The sequence below is a fragment of the Carassius gibelio genome, chromosome A1 (assembly GCF_023724105.1).
Source record: "Carassius gibelio isolate Cgi1373 ecotype wild population from Czech Republic chromosome A1, carGib1.2-hapl.c, whole genome shotgun sequence".
NCBI classification, from domain to species: domain Eukaryota; kingdom Metazoa; phylum Chordata; class Actinopteri; order Cypriniformes; family Cyprinidae; genus Carassius; species Carassius gibelio.
The window spans coordinates 37,406,641-37,430,285 of NC_068371.1; the positions used below are offsets into that span (position 1 = coordinate 37,406,641).

General features: G+C 34.5%; 1 protein-coding gene across 3 annotated transcripts in view; it reads right to left on the reverse strand.

Annotated features, from left to right (window-relative positions):
- Window positions 1-23,645, reverse strand: part of inpp4b (inositol polyphosphate-4-phosphatase type II B) — a 116,143-nt gene that overhangs the window by 6,291 nt on the left and 86,207 nt on the right. For all 3 annotated transcript variants that reach the window (XM_052606922.1, XM_052606911.1, XM_052606931.1), the window contains 8 exons: window positions 18,212-18,395; window positions 13,593-13,847; window positions 11,095-11,233; window positions 5,897-6,087; window positions 5,526-5,649; window positions 2,176-2,302; window positions 1,087-1,227; window positions 861-958 (listed from right to left, as the gene is read on the reverse strand). In XM_052606922.1, the coding sequence (XP_052462882.1) occupies window positions 861-958; window positions 1,087-1,227; window positions 2,176-2,302; window positions 5,526-5,649; window positions 5,897-6,087; window positions 11,095-11,233; window positions 13,593-13,847; window positions 18,212-18,395 (1,259 nt within the window). The remainder of the gene's footprint in view (window positions 1-860; window positions 959-1,086; window positions 1,228-2,175; window positions 2,303-5,525; window positions 5,650-5,896; window positions 6,088-11,094; window positions 11,234-13,592; window positions 13,848-18,211; window positions 18,396-23,645) is intronic.

Below are 23,645 nucleotides of genomic sequence, written 5' to 3' on the forward strand. Positions count from 1 at the left end.
ACTGTAGGAACTTTTTTTTGTTGTGTTTAATTCATTCAATTACTTCTGCTTTCAGAAACGACTTAACGTGTGATAAATGTAGACTTCAGTATGAAAACATAACACTGAACCTTTTTTTTTTTTAGTTAAGGTATAGAGAGACTGAATCTTTGAACTGCTTCGTACAAATCTTTAGAGACCCGTTGGAAAATGAGGTGATATTAAATGCATATTTTGAGAAAACGAAAGTGTTTTTTGTCCTTGCGTGAATGTAAACCTATTGTAGGATAGTCTCAAAACAATATTAGGAACCATAAAAATGGCATTAAATGGTTCTTTAAATCAGCCCATTATTAAAGGTTTGGAATATTACACACACACACACACACACACACACACACACACACACACACACACACACACACACACAAACACACACACAACTAAGATGTTTTTAAAAGTTACCCAATGCTGCATTTATTTGATCAAAAATACAGTGAAAAAACCTTGTTATATTTGTCATTTTTGATTACTTTTTGATAAAAATGACTTTTTAAAAATCTATTTGTTGGATTTTTTAGTTAGTTTAATTGAGTTTAAACATAACAGACATAGTTTTTGTCTTTTTAATGATGGTTCAATCTCAGTTAATCCTCTATATTCAAAAAAAAAAAAAAAAAATTGTAATAGGAATGTTGCATAAAGAAAGTGAAAGTATCTATTTATGCAATTTTAATATCAATATAAAAATCTAAATAAATAGTTTCCAACGTTTGAATAAAAGTAACTGATGAATGACTAAATGCAATATATTATTTTATATATTAATGCATAATTTAATTTAATATAAAAAAGCTTGGTTGCTTGAAAGTTGAACTTACATTCAGATGACACCGTGTTGGTTAAGGATTTATAGTAACCTTCTAGAATCTCAAAGTTCTTCTGGTTTATTCTCTCCTGTAAAGATATGTCACCGAATCTGAGAGGGAGACACACAGAGAGCACAAGCATCACATTTCAGCTCAGACATGCTTTCCGTTTGTGTGTTTCACTGAGCATTTACGCTTGTGGGGATTGTGTTTCACTTGTATCGGTCGGTGCTTGTACCTCTCAGCGATGGTCTGTTGCTCGTTGATGCCCACGTTGAAGAGCACGGGGAGCACGTGTAGTGGCTTGCCCTGGCGCAGCTCATCCGGGAGCGCTTGGAAGGCATGATGTGGGAGAGGCACCTCGACAGTGTAACGGTCTCTGGGACAAAAACAGGTTACATTTCCAATGTCAATCCCAGCATGCAGCTGCTCAGTGTGCATGTTCCCACAGCTGCCTTGCAAGTCTTTTTCCAACTCATTTTAGAGCTTCTGTGCATATATACTGTATTTACCATTCAAAAAGTTTGGGATTGGTAAGGTGTTTTAAATGGTTTAAAAGAAGTATCTTCTGCCTAGCAAAAATACAGTAAATATTGTGAAATATTACTACGACTTAAAATAGCCGTTTTCATTTGTAATATAATTTAAAACGTAATTTATTGCTGTGATCAGAGCTCTTTTTTCAGCAAAGAAATTTTCAGCATCATTATTGCAGTCATCAGTGTCATGTGATCCTTCAGAAATCATTCTAATATGAGAATTTGCAGCTCAAGAAACATCATCATTATTATTATTATTATTAGCATTTTGAAAACAGTCATGCTGCTTCTTTTTATACATCATCTTTTTAACATTACAAATGTCTTTAATGTCAGTTTTGAGCAAGTTAATGCATCCTTCCTGAATAAAAGTATTATTTTACCCCCCCCCCCCCAATTTTTCATTTTATTTTTTTATTTCTACAATAACTTGATCAAATTCTCTATATTAACTATTTTATTAAAATCTAACACATAATAATAATATAATATGAATTGTCAAAAATGTCATTTAATATTTTAGATTCACTGTAAATTCTGAGTGACTAAGATTTATTTTGATCACTTTTTTTATTTTTGTTTATTTATTTATTAGTCTTTATTACATGAGACAGTAAAGAATTGTCATCAAGTAAGTGATGTGAGAGATAAAAAGAGACATGAAAGAAAAGTACTTTGAGTCTGTCAGTTGTTTACAGTTTTCCAGTTTGCAACCATGTATGGATGCACACTGACTGATTGTGTGTGTGTGTGTGTGTGTGTGTGTGTCTGTGTGTGGTCTCTCTCACCGTCTACCGCTGACGGTGGGCTGCATGCTGAATGCTTCCTCAGACGCCGCCTCTGTGATTCTGAAGGCCACTCTGTGCAGGTCACTGATCCCCACCTCCATGTCCTCCAGCATCCCTATTTCTTCACCTATGTGACAGACGTCTGTGTTACTTCAGCATATACAAGCTTTCTACATGAGGAAATACAACAGACCTCATCGGATTAAAGATAAAGATGCAATTCAGTTCTAAAACTTTAAAAGTTGGCATGCAATACAAGCATGCAAATGTATAAATGCATATGTTGTATACAGTTGTACAGAAGCTGGATTAGTTTAATTGTGAAAAAGATCATTGCATTATCTTCAGTTCATCTTTACATTTTCTATATTCTTTAGGTTGTATTATATCAGTGTAGTTTTAGCTGTGCTGAGCGGTGTTTAGTACAAGTTGTTGGTGAAATGAGAAACTTCCAAAAAGCACATTCCCAGGAGCCAGTTTCTCAAGAGTGTCGTTAAACTTAAGAGCCCAGATGTTTGGTATTTCGAAACAGTCTTGACCGATAATGACTACACACACAAAGCATGGCAAGACTTCGTCTGTGACGAATAATACTGGGCAAAAACAGAAAGTGAATGATGGGAACCAGTGACTGTGTCCAAACAACAAAGTACTACTGCAGGAAAGCGACGGCAAACCTCAAGGTTCACACCGAGGACCGTTTTCACAAAGCCACCATCAATAAAAAACTGCTAAAACTTTAAAATCACAGACACTATTGCTAAAATGCTAAAAAGGGTGGTGTCATCTTGACTCATGATCATGAAAACTGTGCAGATGCAACACCAAGATGAACTTGTACAAGATGTTCTGATAGATGACATTCAACTGGAGACACTTTTAGCAATGAGGATATGGCCAAAGGGAGGTTTTGTCAGGTTTCACTAACTTGCAGTGAAGCTAAATTTGGTCCCTAAAGTAAAGGTAAGCATTACATTTAGATATCTATGTGACAATGTATGTGGACGCTGGGAAATTGAACACGTGACAATAATATTTGATAATGTCATGCTCAACCAGTTAACCAGTTTACAAGAATGTTGTCTCTAACTCCAAGGTTATTATCGTTAACTGAAACTAAAACTAAAAAAAGGGCAAAATAATTTTAGAATTTTTAATTTGAACTTGAACTCAAATAGTTAAATTAATAAAAACTACATAAGCATATATAAAAAAAAAATGAATAAAATGACTAAAATGAAAACTTTAACTAAAATTTAAAAGATAAAAACCAGTTCTATGATGCTATAATAACACTGTCTAACTCCAACATCCATAACTAGCAACAAACCCTCTTTAACTGGGAGTGTTGATCCTGGTACTTCACTATCTTAAGACGTATGTGGAATATCACATTCAACATTAGAGTTACATTGGTACACTGTAATCTCTCCACTGGCAATGCCTCAGTGGATAAACTTTAACTGAGAGCAGCAAACACTAAAACAACAGCCTGTAGCTCTTCACAACACAAGAACGGTGAGTTAAGGTCAAAATCCTTATCGCGTTAAGATGCATGTTCAAGCACTTGATTGTAATCTGCGATCTAAGGCACGCGTTCAGCTGGATCTATTTATTTCAACGTTTGGTTGCTGCAGGAAACAGCCGTAAGAACACAGCAATCATACGCAGAGAACTAAAGAGCCAAAACGGTAGTGAATTAATTACACACAGTCTTAAGTGACTTATTGTTTTTATAAAACAGAAATATAATAAAATAGGGTAAGGCAAGGCAAGGCAAGGCAAAAAAAATCTATCATTTTAAACACCTGAGTTGAATTCAGGCATCGTCACATTATAATGTAGAGTGAAATTTGCTATAGATGAACATTTAACAGTGATGTTAAATCAAGTATTTAAAGAATAAAAACTTCAATGGCTCAAATATAAAATATATATTCGTAAATAGAAAAATATGAGATACTGATCAATTAAAAAATGAAATACATAAAAAATATTTTTAATGACTTGTATTACATTCCTATGATGAAAGACACCAAATTGGACCAAATTGCCAAATTGCAATTGTGCTGACCAAATCTCAACAGAAACAGACTGAAAGTGACCACAGAATCCAGTCTTGTTTTACTGTTCCAGTAGTGTCTGCCAATGGCTATGCTTCACAAGCGGATGTCACAGCGGTTTGACATCTGAACTAATCGAATCTGCTGTTCTCCAGCTGTTGTCCTTGGAGAGTCTCTAGCCACTCAAACTCTCCTCCTCACCGTGCATTTGGACGATATAGACACTCGTCCTCTTCCAGGCAGAAATGGGAATTTTTAATGCTCTACCTCTTTTCTTTCTGATTTGCGAAGCTCAGTTATCTGTTGCTGCACATCAGAACTATATTCTTTGGTTTTACTCACTGTGATGGATGATTAAGAGAATTGGGCCTTAGTTTTCCCTCATATTTATGTTCCTGTGAAATTTATAATTTCATGTTCATAATTCATGTTCAAACCACGAATGGGAATGTACTTAAGATATATTTTCCTCATAAGAATTTCCAAGGGTACCAATAATTGTGGCCATTGTGTATAAGAGAAAATAATTTATTTAACTTTTTACTTGAGATGCTTTGGTTGCTACAACATTGAATATTCATGGAAGTATAACTAGTATCTGATCTTGCAGATAGTTTAATTACGAATATAAAAAGTACTTGCTCTGGCCCTTGTTTTAAATGATTTTGTTCCGTTGTTGTGCTTCTTATTGTCGTGTATTGCAGTTGTACAAGCAGGATGTGGAGGTTGGTTGGGGTGGAATTAGTCCCGCCCCTCCTCCACTGTGATTGGTTAGCGGTCTAAAAAGTGACAGTGATGAGCTCTGCATTTTACCCAGAGATGAACATTCTTCAACTCTAGGAGCAAAGCCAATTTTGTCTTTTTTTGTTGTAGTTGGAGCACACCGGATTACCGGTAACGTTAAGGCAAGCATATTCATACTAAAGCCCAAAAACCTTCAGATTTGATTTCATCTTGACTTCAGCAATAATGTGGACTTTAAAAAAAATCTTCCAAGAGTAATATACAGACTAAAACAATTTAGTGTAAAAACCATTTGCAGTAAATTTTACAATTAATTAGAAAGAAGTGTCAAGTCACATGTGGAATTAAAATGTGGAATTTGTAAGTACATAAACATACACCAAAAATTCAAATTTATTTTTTTACTTTTGTTCTAGAACTTTTTTACAGTGCAGTTCATCATATTAAAATTAGACCAATAAACTTATCATTCCCTATGAAATGTGTGGTCATATGTGCATGTCTATCTTTGGTGTGATTGCACATCTGATGGTGGATACTCACTGTAAGTGCTCAGCAGGCTCTCAAACTGGGCCACCAGCCCAACGGCATGAAGCTGTCTGAGAAAGCCCTTATCTTCCAAACCTGCGTATAATCGCATGACAAATCCACATGCCAGCGCAGCCAGCTGCGGATACACAACATACAGTTTATATCTGCACCATTGCCTTTTCTCACAATAAAATGTGATGCATAAACAAGCTTATTTCTAGATAAATTCCAACCATACTGAGTGTTGGATTTAAACACAGTTTGGAATCTGTGCTCTAGTTTTCCATCAAAGTAAGAACACACAATTCTTTTTACAAGACACAGTTGACTAAAGTGAAGGCCAGGCCGTGTGTGTCTCAGATGAGGAATGTTAGGTCACTCACTGCCTGACTGAAGACAGCGTCCCGTCTCTGCTGCAGCTGCAGGCCCTGTGCCGTGCTGCACACCGCCTCCTGGAGCAGGATGAAGCTCACGGAGCGCCTGGCTCTCTCTGCCACTTCTGCCACAGACTCCTTCAACGTCTGAACCACTACACCAAGCTGATCCTGCCAAACTTCAGCTGTCAGGGGAGGATCTGAGGAAAAACAGGACAAATGTTAGCCGCTTTTCCACTAATGTATAGCATTCCAGAGCATTCGAGGGACCTGTTTTCCACAAGTACATAGATGGACAGTATTAATATATTTAGACCACTTAGTGACTGATTGCTATCGGATGTGAAGAGACTTAACCAGCATAACTGTTCTGCCCTGACTAGAGTAAAGGTGTTTCATGTAAATATCATACATTTTAATGAGCATAATAGTTTTACAATGAAGTTGGGAAAGTTAGCTTCAGGAGCCGACAGAGCCAAAACGACTAATTATTATATACCTCTAACTGTCCTAGATGTTCTGGCAATTGTATGTAAGCTTCAGATGAATGTTGTGTTCATTTGTGAATATTATCATGATGAACAAATGGATAAATCCTACTGGATATTGGAACCAGGATGATGCTAAATTCAGGATGAGCCTACAAAAATACAATCATCACTGCATCACTATTGGTTAAAAAAATGGCTAGTTTATACATGGAAGTCACTAATATAAGTGTGTTTATATTTCAAATAATATGCACTTACAAATCGTTCACAATCAGAGCAGGAATGTGCATAAGTGCGTAGGGTCCATTTGGATGTAGGCTTTAAAATCAGACCAAAATTATACAAAACGGACTAAAATGAGACTAAACATGGAAAATGAATGGGTCTGGTTTCTTCAGCATCAGCACAAACCACGCTTAAACTTGCTGTAAGTCAACCTGAATTTAATGTAGCAGTCATTCGTTTATTCCTTGTGCAGATAAGTTCATGTTTGTTGAGGATGATGGCATGTCACAACCAGTCTATGTTGACATTTATCTAATGATCTCTTGCTTCAATTGACAGATGAAACACACACACACACACACACACCCACACAAAAACATAAGTATTTCCATTTCATTTTGATGAAAGTCAATAAGCTTGTTTATGCATGCATGCATGACCTAGTGGCTAGTTGCATTATATTATTTGCATTTAGCATCATGTTTAACCTAAAGTAAAAGAAAGGATTTAATGGAACATTGAAGTTATAAAAGTTTTACAAGCTCTAATTAATAAAGTTTAATAATCTACTATTATAATAATGGCATAGTTTGTTTTTGAGCGCTGTGTGAAGGAATTAAAACGATACTGTTCTCCCTTGTATAAAGCAGCAAACCCCCTGATCAGATCACAGTGCAATTAAAGCGTCCTCAGAAGTAAGTAGATCAAGCAATAGAACAAGCTGTGTTCAATAAGGCCTGCACAAGTCTGTTTGTTTTCTAAACTACAGACTAAGACAAGTACAGCTCTGAGGGTCCTGAGAGCCGGGGGACAGAATTAGACCAGAGTTAGGGAATATGATCTTTGGGGACTAGAGATGAGGTCTTGGCTTCCTTGCCCAAACATAGTCTGGAAAATATAGAACGACAAATGTTTCATCTATCAACAAAAATAGCTCCAGAACACATGAAATAATACACAAGCAAACACAGCAGTGGAGTTTCATTAATGAATCTGTGGTTTTAACAGATCTCTTGAGCAAATGTTTCATTGATTTACTAATCAAGACCGTTACATGCTTTGCTCTTGAATTAATTAATGCTTTTGAAAAAATGTGCTAAACGAATAATTCATTGACTCATTTGTAAAGACCGTTACATGCTTTGCTCCTGAATTAATAAATGTTTTTGAATCAATTGTTTTAAGAAACTATTATATAAAACACTCACTTGCTTTGTTCCTGACTGAATGAACTTCATTCCAAAATAGATTATTTTAAACAAATTGGTTGAAAAAATGAACCAATTGAACTCATTTCTAACTGAATCAATGTTTTTGGATGAATCAGTTTAACGAAGGATTCAATGACTCTTTTTCAATGTCTTTTTGTTTCTGAATGAATCAAAGTTTGTAAACAAACTGGTTGAACAAACGATTCAATAGTTCACTTCATTCCTGATTAGTTAGAGTGTTTAAATGAACCACTCACGTAGCAAATGATTTCTGGCACGGCTTCGGGCCACACAATCACTTTTGCCTCGGCTCGAGTACTGCAAAGAATGACGACCCTGAAGTGGCCCATAACTGGATTAAAGAGAGCCACACATGGGCCATAACCAGCCCAAATCTCAGCCAGTTAATCAGCCTTAGCTGGCCCTGAACTGGGACAAAACTGGTTTTATTATTGATACCAATTCTCAGCCTTAAAGGGGTCATATGATGCGATGGAGGAAGGAGATACATATCGCAGATGACAGGTTTGAGTGTGGATCTGTTCCTTACTCAAAACATCACACGGATACCGAGAATTTAATAAAATAATAAACTTGTATGATCAGTTTATTTAAGGCATGTACATGACAGCATACTAATAAAATGATGTGCCCCATGGTAAACCAAATAAATATACATGATAATGGTTTAATGACCTTTCTCTCTCTATGTAAGGATTCTAAGATTATTTGCACCAAGAATAATAATATAAAATGTAATAAAATTATAATTAAGTGCAGTTTAATGCACTTGACTGATTTGCTTAATTTTTAAATTATAATGTTTCATTCTGTCTTGACTTGCCAAAGACTACTTTTTGACAATACTACACTTCATTAAAATGTATGTGATCATTTAACCATTATCATGCAATATTGTATTATCTTGTTTATCATGGGTCACATAATATGCTGCCAGATCTTAGCCTGATTTGGGCCACATATCACCTGACTGATCTGGGCCACACTCCTCTCACCAGAGAGCGGCCCTCATGTTGTTTTCCGGATCCCAGCCGTGACCTCATTGCCACACATGACCCAGCTCTGGCTGAAAGGGTACATGTCATTGCCGACAGGAGGTCAGCAGTGCCGGCTTGAGGACACATGTGGGCCGAGTCCTTTTGCTTCGTGGGAAGTTGAATGAACAATTTAATGATTTATTTGAAAAATTCCAGTATTTTGTTTTCACCTTTTTACTACATCACTAATCACAGAAAATATCATTCATACATTATTTATTTATATACATTTACTAATCACTGTAAAAATATTTAATAAACTTGTTGTGAACATGTTCAGGCACAATTCAGGACAATTCTGAATGTCAGATGCAGGTGCCCTGCTGAAATTTCACATGCACTAGCTTGTTATCTTTTCCATTAGTCATTCAGCTCTGTGAAACACAAGAAATCATTTGTTGTTATAGACAAAAGTGCATGAGAAAATCACTTGAATCTTTAATCTATGGACTTAATCTGCCTCGCTCCTTTCATTGTGCCTCCATGTTTTGCAACAGGCTCTGCGTTTGAATGCATTTTGCATTAGTCATCAGGTTTTTGGCACTATTATCCTCATTTGAGTGGCATTTCAATGACCCAATTTCATGCAAACATTAATTTTAATAGCCACATTCAATAGTTTGGTTCCCACCTATGGTGTATTTACACCGATAATTGAAATTCCCAACTTTATTAAATTCTTTTTTTTTTTTTTTTTTTTTTTTTTATGTGCATGACACGAGACATCAACCTAAACCGGTCTGACATCATTTCATCACGCCTCTGAATGACAGCTGATTTCATGTGTTATGTGAAGTATTTGCACAGACACAATAACGTTTTGCACAAAATGTAAACACTAACAGTAAGGAGAAAACATTAGCACACATTTGAATTCTTTAAAAAAAAAAAATTCAGTAGTTTTGCAACATTTTGAAACAGCTGTGGTGGAAATATATTAACAAGCAGACATTATTTACTAAATCAGTCATAAAGAATCAATAACTTTTAACATAACATGAAGACTTAGCCTTTTCGCTGAGAACTTTTATGTTTTAAGCTTGATATTAAAACTTAAAAAATTGTCGTCAATTAAGTTTAATATGAGCTTAGCATAAAAAAAGATTGAAATTCAGTAAATTCATTTATATAGTGAACTGCAACCAGATGAACCTCAGCATGTAGCTGGAGTCCACATGGTGGCAGCATTAACTGTATTAAAAACTATATTGAGGTTTTGCACTCTTCTGCTGCTTGTCACTGGTTGTGTAGTTCTTTCAGTTTAATAGCACTGAGAGTCAGAAGATGTCTTAACTATTCTGGTCTGACAGAAGATTCATGGATGGTGCTGATATTCATCTCTCAACTGACTTGTCTTACATGTGCTTGAAACAAAAAAACAGTGTGTTACCAGTACAACATCTCGAGTGAAGTGAAACATTAGAAACTTTTCTAGGATGCCTAAAGTTGGCAACATGTGGAATATTATTATTAGAATTAGTAGGAACCAAATTACAAAATATACCTCAACATTTTCGTGCACTATTCTCTATTCACTATTAAACTTGAAACCTTTATGTACAATGCATTATAAAAGGAATTCATAATGTACGCTGTAATGCTATATATATATATATATATATATATATATATATACACACACACACACACACACACACACACACACACACACACACACACACACACACACATATATACACACATACATATATATTGTTGTGTTTCAATGCATTTTATTTTCTTAAGGTGTTAAAATGAATTTATAAGTATCAAAATGTATTATAACTATGGTTACAATTATTAATGCATTACAAGGCATATTTAATGCTTTAAAAATATTTTTAATAATGCATTATATATACAGGCTTCAAGTATTGTAAAGTGTTAACTAAAATTCAAAATGTAATTTCAAATCCTCATAATAGGAAGCAAACAAAAAAAAAGTATTTTTCATAATCAATCTAGAGCAACGTCATAATTAAATCAAAAGCATGATAATAAAATTATACAAATGATACGTTTTTCTTTTTTTCCACTGTTTATGCTTCACCATAAAAGGAAATGAAATCACCTTTAGGATTTTTATTGATCAATCCAAGCAGCCGTTTGATGCATATTTGATGCATAACTTTAGCATTTAAGCATTGGACGGTTTGCTGCAGCTGCCGTCTTTAGTTTTTAATGATCATTTGAGCATTTGTAATCTTTGTGGTTTGCTGTACCGGGACTGTGTGAGGTGATGACGTCAGCGAGCGTGTGGCCGGGCGCTGATTCCAGGTTGTTGTTGTCTTGTTCCTGTAGTTTATCCACCAGGGCGATGACGCAGTTCAAACTCTTCGCCACACTGGCCCAGACCCTGTCCTAGAAGAGCCAGAGCAAACATTAGAGGACCAGCACTTCCATCGCAGAAACCTGACATGCAAACATGAGCTTATGAGCTAACCAGACACCGCTGGGATCACAAATGAGTGTCTAAGTAACTTTAGTATTCTGCAAAAACATGGAACAATAATAATTTGTGATTTTATTCAATTTGATTCATCATCTCGGATGAATGGGTATATATATAAATTGCATATTCATTTTATATATATATATATATATATATATATATATATATAGAGAGAGAGAGAGAGAGAGAGAGAGAGAGAGAGAGAGAGAGAGAGAGAGAGAGAGAGAGAGAGAGAGAGAGAGAGAGAGCGAGGGAGAAGATGCTATAAGTAAATATATATAAATACACACTCACAATCATGAACACATTTAAAAACATAACATAAAAACATGTTGAAAGGTTTCTTTATTTATCTTATGAATCATTTAAATGTCATTCTCTCAAGCTGAGTTTGACTCCTTTCCACAAGTTTCTTCAACAGCCAAAAGTTGACAGGTGCCTTCTGGGGCTTTATTACAGAAACCTCCAATCTTAGATCTCAAATTAAGGGCTAGACCAGTTCATCAGAATGTACTGTATGTGGTTCCTAATTGAAATTTGGCAGCTCCTGATCTCATAAAACAAACATTGTAGAAGCCACACACACACACACACACACACACACACACACACACACACACACACATTGTACCGCAGACCACAACTGTCAGATAGCAAAAACAAAATACCAAGAAATATGATCTTCTTATTAGATAAGATGGTCTCCCCATGCCTTACATTTAAAGCCAAAGCAGGACGAAAACAATCGAGTGCGTTTAAGACTTTAATAATAAAATATCCTTGAAAGAGAGTGTGGGTTTGCTCTTTCTATTTTATTGCACAGAATCAAATAAACAATGTTTAATTAAGCACTTCCTGGTTACTCCCACTACATGATACAAAAGCAGCACTTCTATTGGCTGACAGAGTTAAAAGCAGCACTTCTATTGGCTGACAGAGTTAAAAGCAGTACAAATATACAGTAAAACAGCAAAAATGACATCATACGTCTGCTATGAATATTGGGAAGCTTCTTAACCTACAGCAGCCTTCAGACACCGCAGCATCCACAACTAAACAAACTCTTGAGCCCCTGAATATGTGATTTGAGTTTGTGGTCCTCCTTCAGGTTGTGTGGTAAAGCTTTCCACTAACAGATGCTTATACGAGCTGAAGACACTGGCTCGGTTGCTAACCTGATCCTGATCTGGCCTCTGGTCCTGTGGATTGATTGAACCGCTCAAGATCATATCAAATATGTCCGAGCTCAAGTGCTGACAGACACAAGCAGCACACGTGCAGAGTCTGGAAAACCACTTCTGCCACTGAATAAAAAGGAGAATTTTGACCTTTTTCTCACAGTTTAGTCTTTTTTTCATGCAACTGAGAGTTTAAATCTTGGGATTCTGACCTCATAAAAGGCAGTTGCTTACAATTCTGAGAAAGGAAGTTAGAATTGCAAGAAATAATCTAGAATTAAAAGATATAAGCATACAAATTCTAGAGAAAACTGTGCAAATTGTGAGATAAAAAGAAGCAATTACCTTTTTTTTGTTTTTATTCGGTGGCGGAAATGGGCTTCCATAACAGAGAACCTTAAAAACTAAAGGCTGGAATACACTACATGACTTTTGCCCATATTTTTGGCAGATTTACACCCTGGAGAAGTTGAAGCAAGTCAGACATGACAGATTCATGTAGTGTATAATGGTCACACAGACTCTGATGTTTTAGCTTCAGACTATGATCCATCAAGTTGGAGGATGTTCAGGTATTTTGAGCTGATTTTAGAACACATATTGTGTCACACATCTCAAATATTAAGGTTACAACTGCATCTGTCTGAAAAAAAAAGTGATTCAGTTTATCATTGTTATTTCCAGAGCTCTAAATGTCGTTATAGAAATGCTCAAAAATAACAATATTACAAATCATTTGTTTATAATCTCTGCATAGGACTGACTTGGTGTTGTTTCCAAACAGAAGGCATTATAGATGGGTATCAGCATCCAGTTTCAACTTTTGATGTGTTATAAAAATATAACTTTTGGGTTATTTGTTATTAGAAAACAAATTTGCAAGCCTAGCCCAGGTTACACAAAAGTAACAATGCAATTGTAACTACAATGTTACGTTTTTTTTAATAGCGTAACAGAATATTACAAATGCAATACTTTTAAAAGTAACTTTTTTAAATGAGTTGCATGCAAAATATCAGCAAATCAACAACATCTAGTCTTGTGCATACCTATTATAAATGCATGAACACTCAGAAGTGAAAACACTTGCCCATTCCTCCTCGTCGTACTCCTTGTGGTGCGGGATGGAGTCGGCGCGGACGGGAGACGTTCGGCTCTCTTTCGGCGTGGTCTGAGAGCCGTCCACATTGTTACAGACGCTGTGTGGCTCCGCGGTGGCTCCGGGGTGTGGGCTGGACGGAGCAGAAGTCTGACTCTTGCTGACGTATCCAGGACGGGCGGCATGCAGCGCCAGGAGGGCACTCTTCACCAGCTCATCCTTCAGAGCATGAACAAACTGCTCCGTCTTCAGACAGAGAGAGAAGAGCGTTTCATTACACTACAGTGCAGCATAACAGTGTGTGACGTGGATGAGAAGTGCACCAGAAAACAAATAAGCAGACAAGAGCAAAAAGAAAGAGAAGAGAAGGCAGAAGAAAGAGAATCAGAGAGACACAAAAGACAACACGATACATTCAAGGACAGGACAGCCTCATTCATAGGCATTTGTACATATGTCTATTTTTGTGTGTTTGGAGAAACTGTTGAAGTAGATAATGTCCAAAAGTCTATTTTCACACTGAAAAACTCATTGTGAGTAAACGACGGATAAATTTGAGCTGAGAAATAACTTTTTAATGTCATATTTATTTATAAATTAAGTCATAAAATTTGCATGATAAAATTCATATATTATTTCATGAACCTCAAAAGTTGTGAACTTCTCTAGTTCAAGTGCGTCTGTTACTGATGCTAGTTATAAATAAAAGTGTAAAAGAATTGACAGCAAAGACTTTTGGGTAGTTCACATGTCCATCTAAACTTCTTACAATTGTATTTCATGCATAAAGCTTTAAATTAATAACATCATGTGTGACGAAAATCTTTCTCATTGGCTTAAATTTAACAATCAAACAGTTTGAAACTATTTAATTGCAAAATAATAAAATAAAATAATGGTTAACTTGATAGCTCTATAAATAAAAACATAGAAATAAATAAATAGTTCTAAAAGATTACTTTTAAACATATTTTTTAAATTAATTTCTATACAGTGGCTCTTTGGCTAATATGACACCTCTATAAATTCAAATAAATAAATTGGTTGATATTATAATCTCCAAAATGTAAGGAAATGAGTCAACTACGTTGAATAAAACATTTTTGAATCATGTAGTCTTTCTTTCTTTCTTCCTTTGATCAGGTGCACAACTGTCTCTGAGAGATTTATTATTTATTATTTTTCTGACTCCACCAGCACTACAGGGATGCCAACTTTTCTTTTTAAAAAAGAAAAGAAAGAAATTCACAAGCCAGTAAGGTTAGATTTGTGTGTATTTGAGGGCCAGTTGAACCGACACTGCTGACCTTTTCTCTACCCTAACCATCATTGTTTTAAATATGATCGCATTTCACAATTCATCCAATTCTCCAGCTATGAATTTACCCACATCTCTTCTGTTTGGATTCTCATCTCACTGAAATTCTGGTATTTCTTGTTTTAATGCAGCTTTACGGAGCTATTTTTAAACTTGATGGCATTTTAACAAGCCCGGTCAGCTTCAGTTTGTCCTCACACTGAGATCCCAGCAGCGAGGTGGCATTCCTGCGGGACAGTTTCTCATCGCCAGTGTTTGAGTGATGCCTCATCAATGTTCGGTGTCATTACCCAAACACACATTCCTGAGAGCAGTCGGAGTGCTACACTGAAAACAGCTGTACACACCCCAATACTTACAGATGTGTTGACATTTATCCAGGCCTAAGTTTTCTTAAAAGTCTCCCCACCACACTGTCACAAAATAAAACTTGTTGGCAAATACATTTACTTTCACTTAGTTTATTTTTATTTATAAGCACTAGGGGTGCAACAATTCACTCGTTTTCTCGATGCATCAATTATAAACCCTGACGATGCATATGCATCGATCTAGAAAGAAGATTTTTGAATCGTGAATCGCTGATGGAGAGGAAAAGTTAAAAAGCTACTATAGCATTTTATTTTGTGAAAATGAGATGAAGTTTTCACACTGAAAGAGAAGTGATCTCCCTCTAAGACGCGTCAGGCTTTATCTGCAGCTAAACTGAATAAAAGCAGAATGAACTGATTAAACGTTAAGAAGAAAAAAACACAATAAATAAATAAAATGTATAAAGGATGCAGTGCTAATTGATATAATTTATTACAGTACAGAAACTATAAAGTATATTTTCTACCTTATTCTGTGCAGAAAATGTTAATAATTGGTAATTAAATTTAGCATAGAAAACAATCATAAAATTACCATTAGGAAAAAAATAGATTACAAATGATTGATTATTGTCCAGCAGTGTATTTGGTTTCTTACAGCTAATTAAAAGTAATTAAAAATAGAGAATTCCTTAAATAATAATAATAAATAATAATAATAATAGTTATAAGAATACATAGGCTAAATACATAAAATGATTTTATTTGACACTTCTGTCACTTCTGAAATGATGGCTACGCCGCTGGTGTGACAAAATGTTAGCTTATACATAATACTTTTAAAGCTCTTTTTTTAAATCTTGGCTTACATACATCTTTACGTATGTCAAATCGAATTATATAGTGAATCGAATTAAATCGTTCTAAATTTGCAAAAATCATTCTTGAATCGTAAACCAATGAATCGTGAATTGAATCAAATCGCTGCCTACCCAAAGATTCACGGCCCTAATATGCACCAATATAACAGTATATATGTGCACTTATATTGCTGCATATGAATGAAAATGATTAAATACAACATTTACTTAAATTAAATACATTTTGAGAAAAATGCCTTAATATAAAAAAATTGAAAATTAATTGCAAAAAAATAAATAAATAAAAACACTATACAAATTATAATGTTCTAAAAGATAAAAGTAAATAATTAAACTATATATATATATATATATAGTTATATATATATAGTTATATATATAACTATATATATATATATATATATATATAACTATATATAGTTATATATATATATATATATATATATATATAAATAGAATAACAGACGGTATAACTGCTATTTGGTCAAAATGATATTTCTAAAATATAAATTAATAATTTTGACTCAATTACTTTACAACTACTGTTTTGTTTAATATGGCAGAAAAGTAAAATAACAAAATAAAAAGTAGATTTAAGATGTTTTAGAACTATATAGTTGCAGTTGCTGTCTGGTCAAAACGCTAGCTCTAAAAATGAAATAAAATGAAATAATAAAGACTCAGATGGTGTGTGTAGTGTTTCAACATTGGTCTGATTGAGCAGAAGCGTGATCACTGCTAATCAATGAGGTGAACAACAGTCTCTGTGTCCCAGATTGCACACTGACGGCAGCAGATGTAATTCATTAATTCCACACATATAACATGAAGGCCTCTGAACGAGCTGCTCATCCTGGTGCTTCTGTCGGCTCTGGCAGAGGGGGACATGACAGCCGATAGCCGTTTGTCAAACAGCCTTGATGTCTGCAAATGAACAGATTTCATGCCCAGTTGTGGTGGTGTGAGTGAACGGGACGCACGGTTAATGACTTGCACATGCTGCGTGTGTTGATGTAAAATCTGCTGCCGTCTACAAAAACACAGAGCACATTCACTGCTGGAGGATTCAGCATGCCATTCATTTCCATGGTTTTGGAGGAAGGGCTTTTGATCGAGGTAACATTGTAATACCATTTTTTAAGGCAGAACTATGGTGTATGAATATAGTAATGGTCCAGTACAGTAACATATATCAAGCACCAGGGTATTATCATCTGACACAGTACAAGCGCAATACTTCTGTGTGACGCAGACAGCAGCAACACTAACCATCGTTTCTCTCAGTGATTCAGCACAAGCTTCAGAATGAAGTCAATAAACTGAGTCAGACAGTAATCTATTTAAATAGAAGAGATATTTGCCCTTAAAACATTTGCAGGAATATTATTAGATGCACTATTCTACCTCATCAACGTCTTGAAGAGTAATAATGTAATTTTTTTTAAAATCCACTTTAAAACTTTATGCAATTCCACATTGACTCAGGTATTCAAGGACACCGGCTAAAATTGCCTTTCAAATAATAATAATATTATATATATACACAAATATATTTTTTTTTTACAATGAATCATAGTAATATCATAGTGAACACCTCATGTCCAGTTATTATCTTAATAAAATAAAATAAAATAAAAATACCTACCTACTACCTCACATCCAATTATTAACTATTTTTAATATTTTATTATATTAATATTTAATATTATAATAATGTCATAATGCATCTTCACTTAAACCTCATGTCCAGTTATTATCTATCAATCTAAAATTGTATTAAATTATTAAATACTGCTACCACTACTACTACTATTATTACTTTTTGGGGTCAGTATAATTTTTTTTAATGTCTCAGTAAAAAACTGAATTACTGCGAAATATTATTTTACTATTTAAAATTAAATTCTTATTATAAGTGTACCACTTCACATTTTTGTGGACACATATTCTTCATGAACAGAAAGTTCAAAAGAACAAGCATTCTTTTATTTGAAATGGCAATCCTTTGTGCCATTATAGACGTGTTTCCTGTCACTTCTGATCAGTTCAGTGCACACAGTCCTGCTGAAGGTTTGACTGGCAGCTGTCGGCAGGTCTCACCTTCTCCTCCAGGCTCTTCAGGACGTCCCGGAGAGGCTGGATGGGGCTCTTCTGAGCCGTCTGGAGCAGCTGGTCGGCCAGCGCAGAGATGTGCGGCTGCAGCTGGGACACCACACACAGGATCTCGCGGGCCTTGGCCGTCTGCTCTGGAGGATAGTAAATGCACTGATACGCCGTGCTGTAGCTGCAGGACGTCATACAGGAGCCAGAGAAACAACACAGAGAGAGAGGGAATTAATAAGAGCAGGGAGATGAAGAGCATCGTCTTGTTCATCATCAGACAGCTGAGAGTACAGCTCTGTGCAGCAAACACACTGTAACATCAGAGTGACAGACATATCTAATAAACCAAACAACTCCATTCCCTCACTTCCTGAACATCTGAGCTCAGGAGACACTGGCAGGCAGGAGAAATGACTGGTCTTTAAACGATCATACCATGCATTTTTAGCAGATCATTTGTACTCTGATGGCCACTTACACAGTTAGTTACTCTCTCTCTGAACCTGTGGATGTTTGTATAGATGACCTCTGTCTGCAAATGAGAAAATGGACTGAAAGTGATAGATGCAGATAGATGACAGACACTAATTAATTCAGGCAAAAAAAAATAAAAAAAATAAAAAAAATAAGATTTTAGGCACAAAAAAACAACAAAAAAAACAATAAGATTTCAATAAAAAGGTACTAAAATAAATAATTGTATTATTTGAAAAGATGATTTAAATATTGCTACATATCATTTATCTTAAAAAATATATAATTAAATATTAATCATTAAAGAATATATTTTATAATCTATTTTTATCAGTAAATTTATTTTAACATTATTAATATTTAAATACATGTAAAATATGAATATTATTATGACATTTTTAAGATATACAGAATTGTATCACTATAAATTATACAATTATCATTTTAGATATATAACAAATTATATAATGCATATAATATAAATAATATATTATTTATTTTAAAATATTAATATTTATATAAATGTATACAGCATTAATATAACTATTAAAATACATGTTATGTATATTTAATCACTTTTGATTACACAATGATAATATTTTAGATTATTTATATATATATAGCATATATGTATATATATATATATAATACATGTATATATATCATATATATATATATATATATATATATATATATATATAATACATGTATATATATATATATATATATATATATATATATATATATATATATATATATATATATATATATATACATGTTAGCAATATATATATATTGCTAACATTTATTTTACATTTCTATTCATTTAGACTGTAATGACTGATGCACACTTGTAAAAGGTAAGCACTATTATACATATTAAAATAATAAAATCATATTAATAATATATACATAATATACAAAATGTGAACATTCAAGTGAAATAAGCTCAGTACAAATGTATGTGAATCCTTTAAGGTTGGTTTAATACTGAATTCGTGGATTTAACACAGCAGGTTGATTATTTGCATGTATAACAAATTAGATTTAATTAAATATGTTTAACAGCATTGCATTTAATATGATTAACACTAATTTGTCATTATAAGCATAATTCCTTAGCCATTCTGAACTATTGTGACAACGCACTCTCACAGACCCAGTTTCAATTATAATCACATTTATTGTGTTTTTATGATAATTAAATTCAGCCATACAAAGAGTGCAAATGACTCTCCTGTTATTAGTCCCATTTAGAATCAATTTGCTATTAAAAAAGTCATTATTTTACTTGTTTTCCATCATTTACCCAAAAATGAGAGCCCCGCTTCAAGCTCAATCATCTATACAGTCACGAAAGTTGCAACAATTCCAGTTTTCTCTGGACAGAAACGTGTCGACTTGAATGCGATTACCGAAGGTAAGTGCCTGAATGTTTAAAAGGCCTCTGGGCACGAGCGCCTCTGTCACGAGTGTCCAATTGATTTCCACTTTTAAAGGCGGTCAAACACACCACAGTGAGTGCATCTGTCTGTGATGCTGGAGATTAGAGACGGAGATCAGCGTATCAGACCAGACTCACAGAGCCCAGGCTCATCGCTTCAGATAATTGGCTCCCGGGAGGATCGCAAATAAAAGCATTGCTTAAAGAGAGGAGACGCAAACCAAAGAACACAGAAAAACATGAGAGAACGTCAATAACGCAAGCTACTGGACTCATTTAGCAGGTCTACGATGACACAACACAGCAGAAGCTGATGCTTCCTGTCACTGTCAGTACATGGAAGCAACTCACTGACAGAAGTCACACAGCTTGGCTCACAATACTACTTTTTATTTTTACAAGATGCAGCCATGTATAGCTTGACAAACACTGCAGACTGCTTTTGTGATCCGTTTCATTGAACAATCATCTGATCGATCAACTAACAGTTTTCACAAATAGTCTGTTTTAGAGGATTCATTTGTTCAGACGGTTCCTTTCAAAGACCTGAGGCAATCATTATGGAATAGTTCAATTCAGTTTGTTTAACTTAAAGTGATTCGTTTAGACCGTTCATCTCAATGAGAAAGATTTGTCATCACAAAGAAGTCATCGCTTCAAAAAAATGAAGCAAAAAAATAAAACAGAATAGTCAGATTAAAGAGCAAGTCAGTTTGTTCAGATCATTTTAATTAACTGGTTCAAAAGAAAGTTTCGTACATCTTAGTAACAGTTAGTTGTTGTTATTATTATTATACAATTTTACTGTAATATCTTGTTATATAAAAAACAGAGTCAAAAACAGCGCTAAACAACAGTACTGTATATGAATAAAATAATTACAAATACCCTTAATATAATTTTCTGAATATATACATAATTATGATTATTAAAAATGCGTAAATTACATATAATATAAAAAAATAAATATCATCATATTATAATATTATATTTAAATATAAATAGATTTATATGATTTTTTAGTGTTGCATGTAATATATTTTGTACAAACAAATTATATAAAAAATGTAAATATATGATTGTTAAAAACAGCATTTTTTTGTTTATTTATTGTTTTTATGTATTTTAAATAAAATACAGGGTTGTTTAATTTTTTTTGTAAATGTCAATTAAACATATATTGAACTTGATTTATTTTATTCAAGAATATTTATAACCTAATTGCTTTTGTGCCAGATACATATTAATTTGCAAGATATGCATTTTGTAACTAGCAAATATAGCATGGTTAGCTACATTTGTTAGCTCGTACTGAGTGTCTTTAAACTATGATTAGCTTATAGCTTGGACAGCTACAGCTTCAAAGTATCTTTAAAGAATCTTCATTAAACTAAATGTACTGTCCACTCTCAAGTCTATTAGCAAAGAGTAACAGTGTGTTCTTCAAAAGGGTGCATAAGTAGCCTAAAATAATCAAGAGCGCAGCATCAAACACACAGCATGAGGGAAGGATTTCAAAGGAGCACTACCATTAGCCACATCCTCCATACACACAACCAGATCTGTGAATGTGCTGTCTGGATTTTCACAAATGATCAATGGAAATAAAAAAAATGATGCTAATGAGAGGAAAGGAATCGTCAAGCCCATGTCTCTGGTGAATCTTTAATTAAACGTACAAATATGAAGGCAGGGAGATAGACGTTTACACCAGAGGATGAGAGTTTATACCAGGCCAGACATTACAAAGCACTGCTGGGGGTCTGTCATATGGAGAAAGCTGTCCATTACATTCATAACACTCATCCCAGCGGACAAAAATATCAACGTTTTACTAATGTTTCCATTTAGAGAACGAGTCAATGTTTTGTTCGTTATCTGGCTCGGCTCGGTTCATCTTCACAGCAGTTCAGTCAGTGTACTGTTTGAGTACATTAATTACTCCGGGATATTGGTTTATTTTAACTCAGAAGGAGTGTCAGCCACATTAAAAAAGTTAACAGCTTATGTTCGATTTGGTGAACTGGTTCAAAAAGATCTGGTTACATCGAATGATTCGTTCACGAACCGGATATCACAAACTGCTTTGATTTGAACTCTCTCTCACAACAGACACGGAAGAGAAGACAATGCTGAATAAAGTCGTCGATTTGCTATGTTTGGACCAAAATGTATTTTCGATGCTTCAAACAATTCTAACTGACCCTCTGATGTCACATGGACTCTTTGAATATGTTTTTCTTACCTTTCTGGACATGGACAGTATACCGTACACACAGCTTCAATGGAGGGACTGAGAGCTCTCGGACTAAATCTAAAATATCTTAAACTGTGTTCAGAAGATAAACAGAGGTCTCACGGGTTTGGAACAACATGAGGGTGAGTTATTAATGACATAATTTAGATTTTTGGGTGAACTATCCCTTTAAGGCAAATTTAATTTTGCCATCATTACGGGAATGTTACATTTGAATGTTGTCTGAACATTCCAAAAAAGGAACATTAGAAGAATGTCCAAATGAAAAGTTCCAGAAAAAAATTCCAATATTACATAAATACAGTGTTGGGGAGTAACTAGTTACATGTAACGGCGTTACGTAATTTAATTACAAAATTAATGTAACTGTAATTAGTTACAGTTACTAAGAAAAAATGAGTAATTAAATTACAGTTACTTATGAATTTTTTAACGATTACAAAGGGGATTACATTTGAATATTTACACACATCCACATACAGATTTAACTGATTTCTTTCCCAAATTGCACTGACTATTCTAAGACATACGCCCTAATAATTTCCGGGATGCGGAAACACAGTCTGCTTCGTAGAATCCAGTCAGAAAAATGGAATGCCTAACGCGGACGGAATATGCCACATTTTGGATGACTAAATCAAAAGTAGGTCAGTACACTTGAATCAAAACATGACATGGACTGCTGTCTGTGAATATCAAGCCCCCAAAATGCAATATATGACTCCTGCACGTTCTGCGTGTCAGTTGAAATCACGCGCGGACTGGACACCGGGAGAACCGGGACAATTCCCGGTGGCCTGCCAGCTTCCTCAGTCTTCCTCAACTTGTCCCAATATTTTAATATCATTATTGTATAATTGCCTGCCGAATGTACTAAAGCGATCATTTGCGAATCCGCCATTTGATAATTAAATCTCTAATAAATCTGTTAGTCGTGACTCGCGCGCTCTCCGCGCCTCCGCCAAACGGTTTGGATCAGACTCCAAGTAATCAATGCGAAAGAGAGATAAAAGAGTGGACTGTGGAAGCGCACAGCTGGAACAGAGAAGCAGAACTACTGTTCAGGGTTTCAGGTCAGTTTAATCTGTAAAGATGCTTTTTTGACACAACCCTTGCGACAATTAACATTTTATTATTTTACTATAAATCCAGTGAAAATGGTTACTATTGTTTAACTGTGGTAACCAAAAATTTAAAATTATTTTACAAATTTATTTATTTAAAAATAAATACGAATCCATTTGCAAAACAAAAAA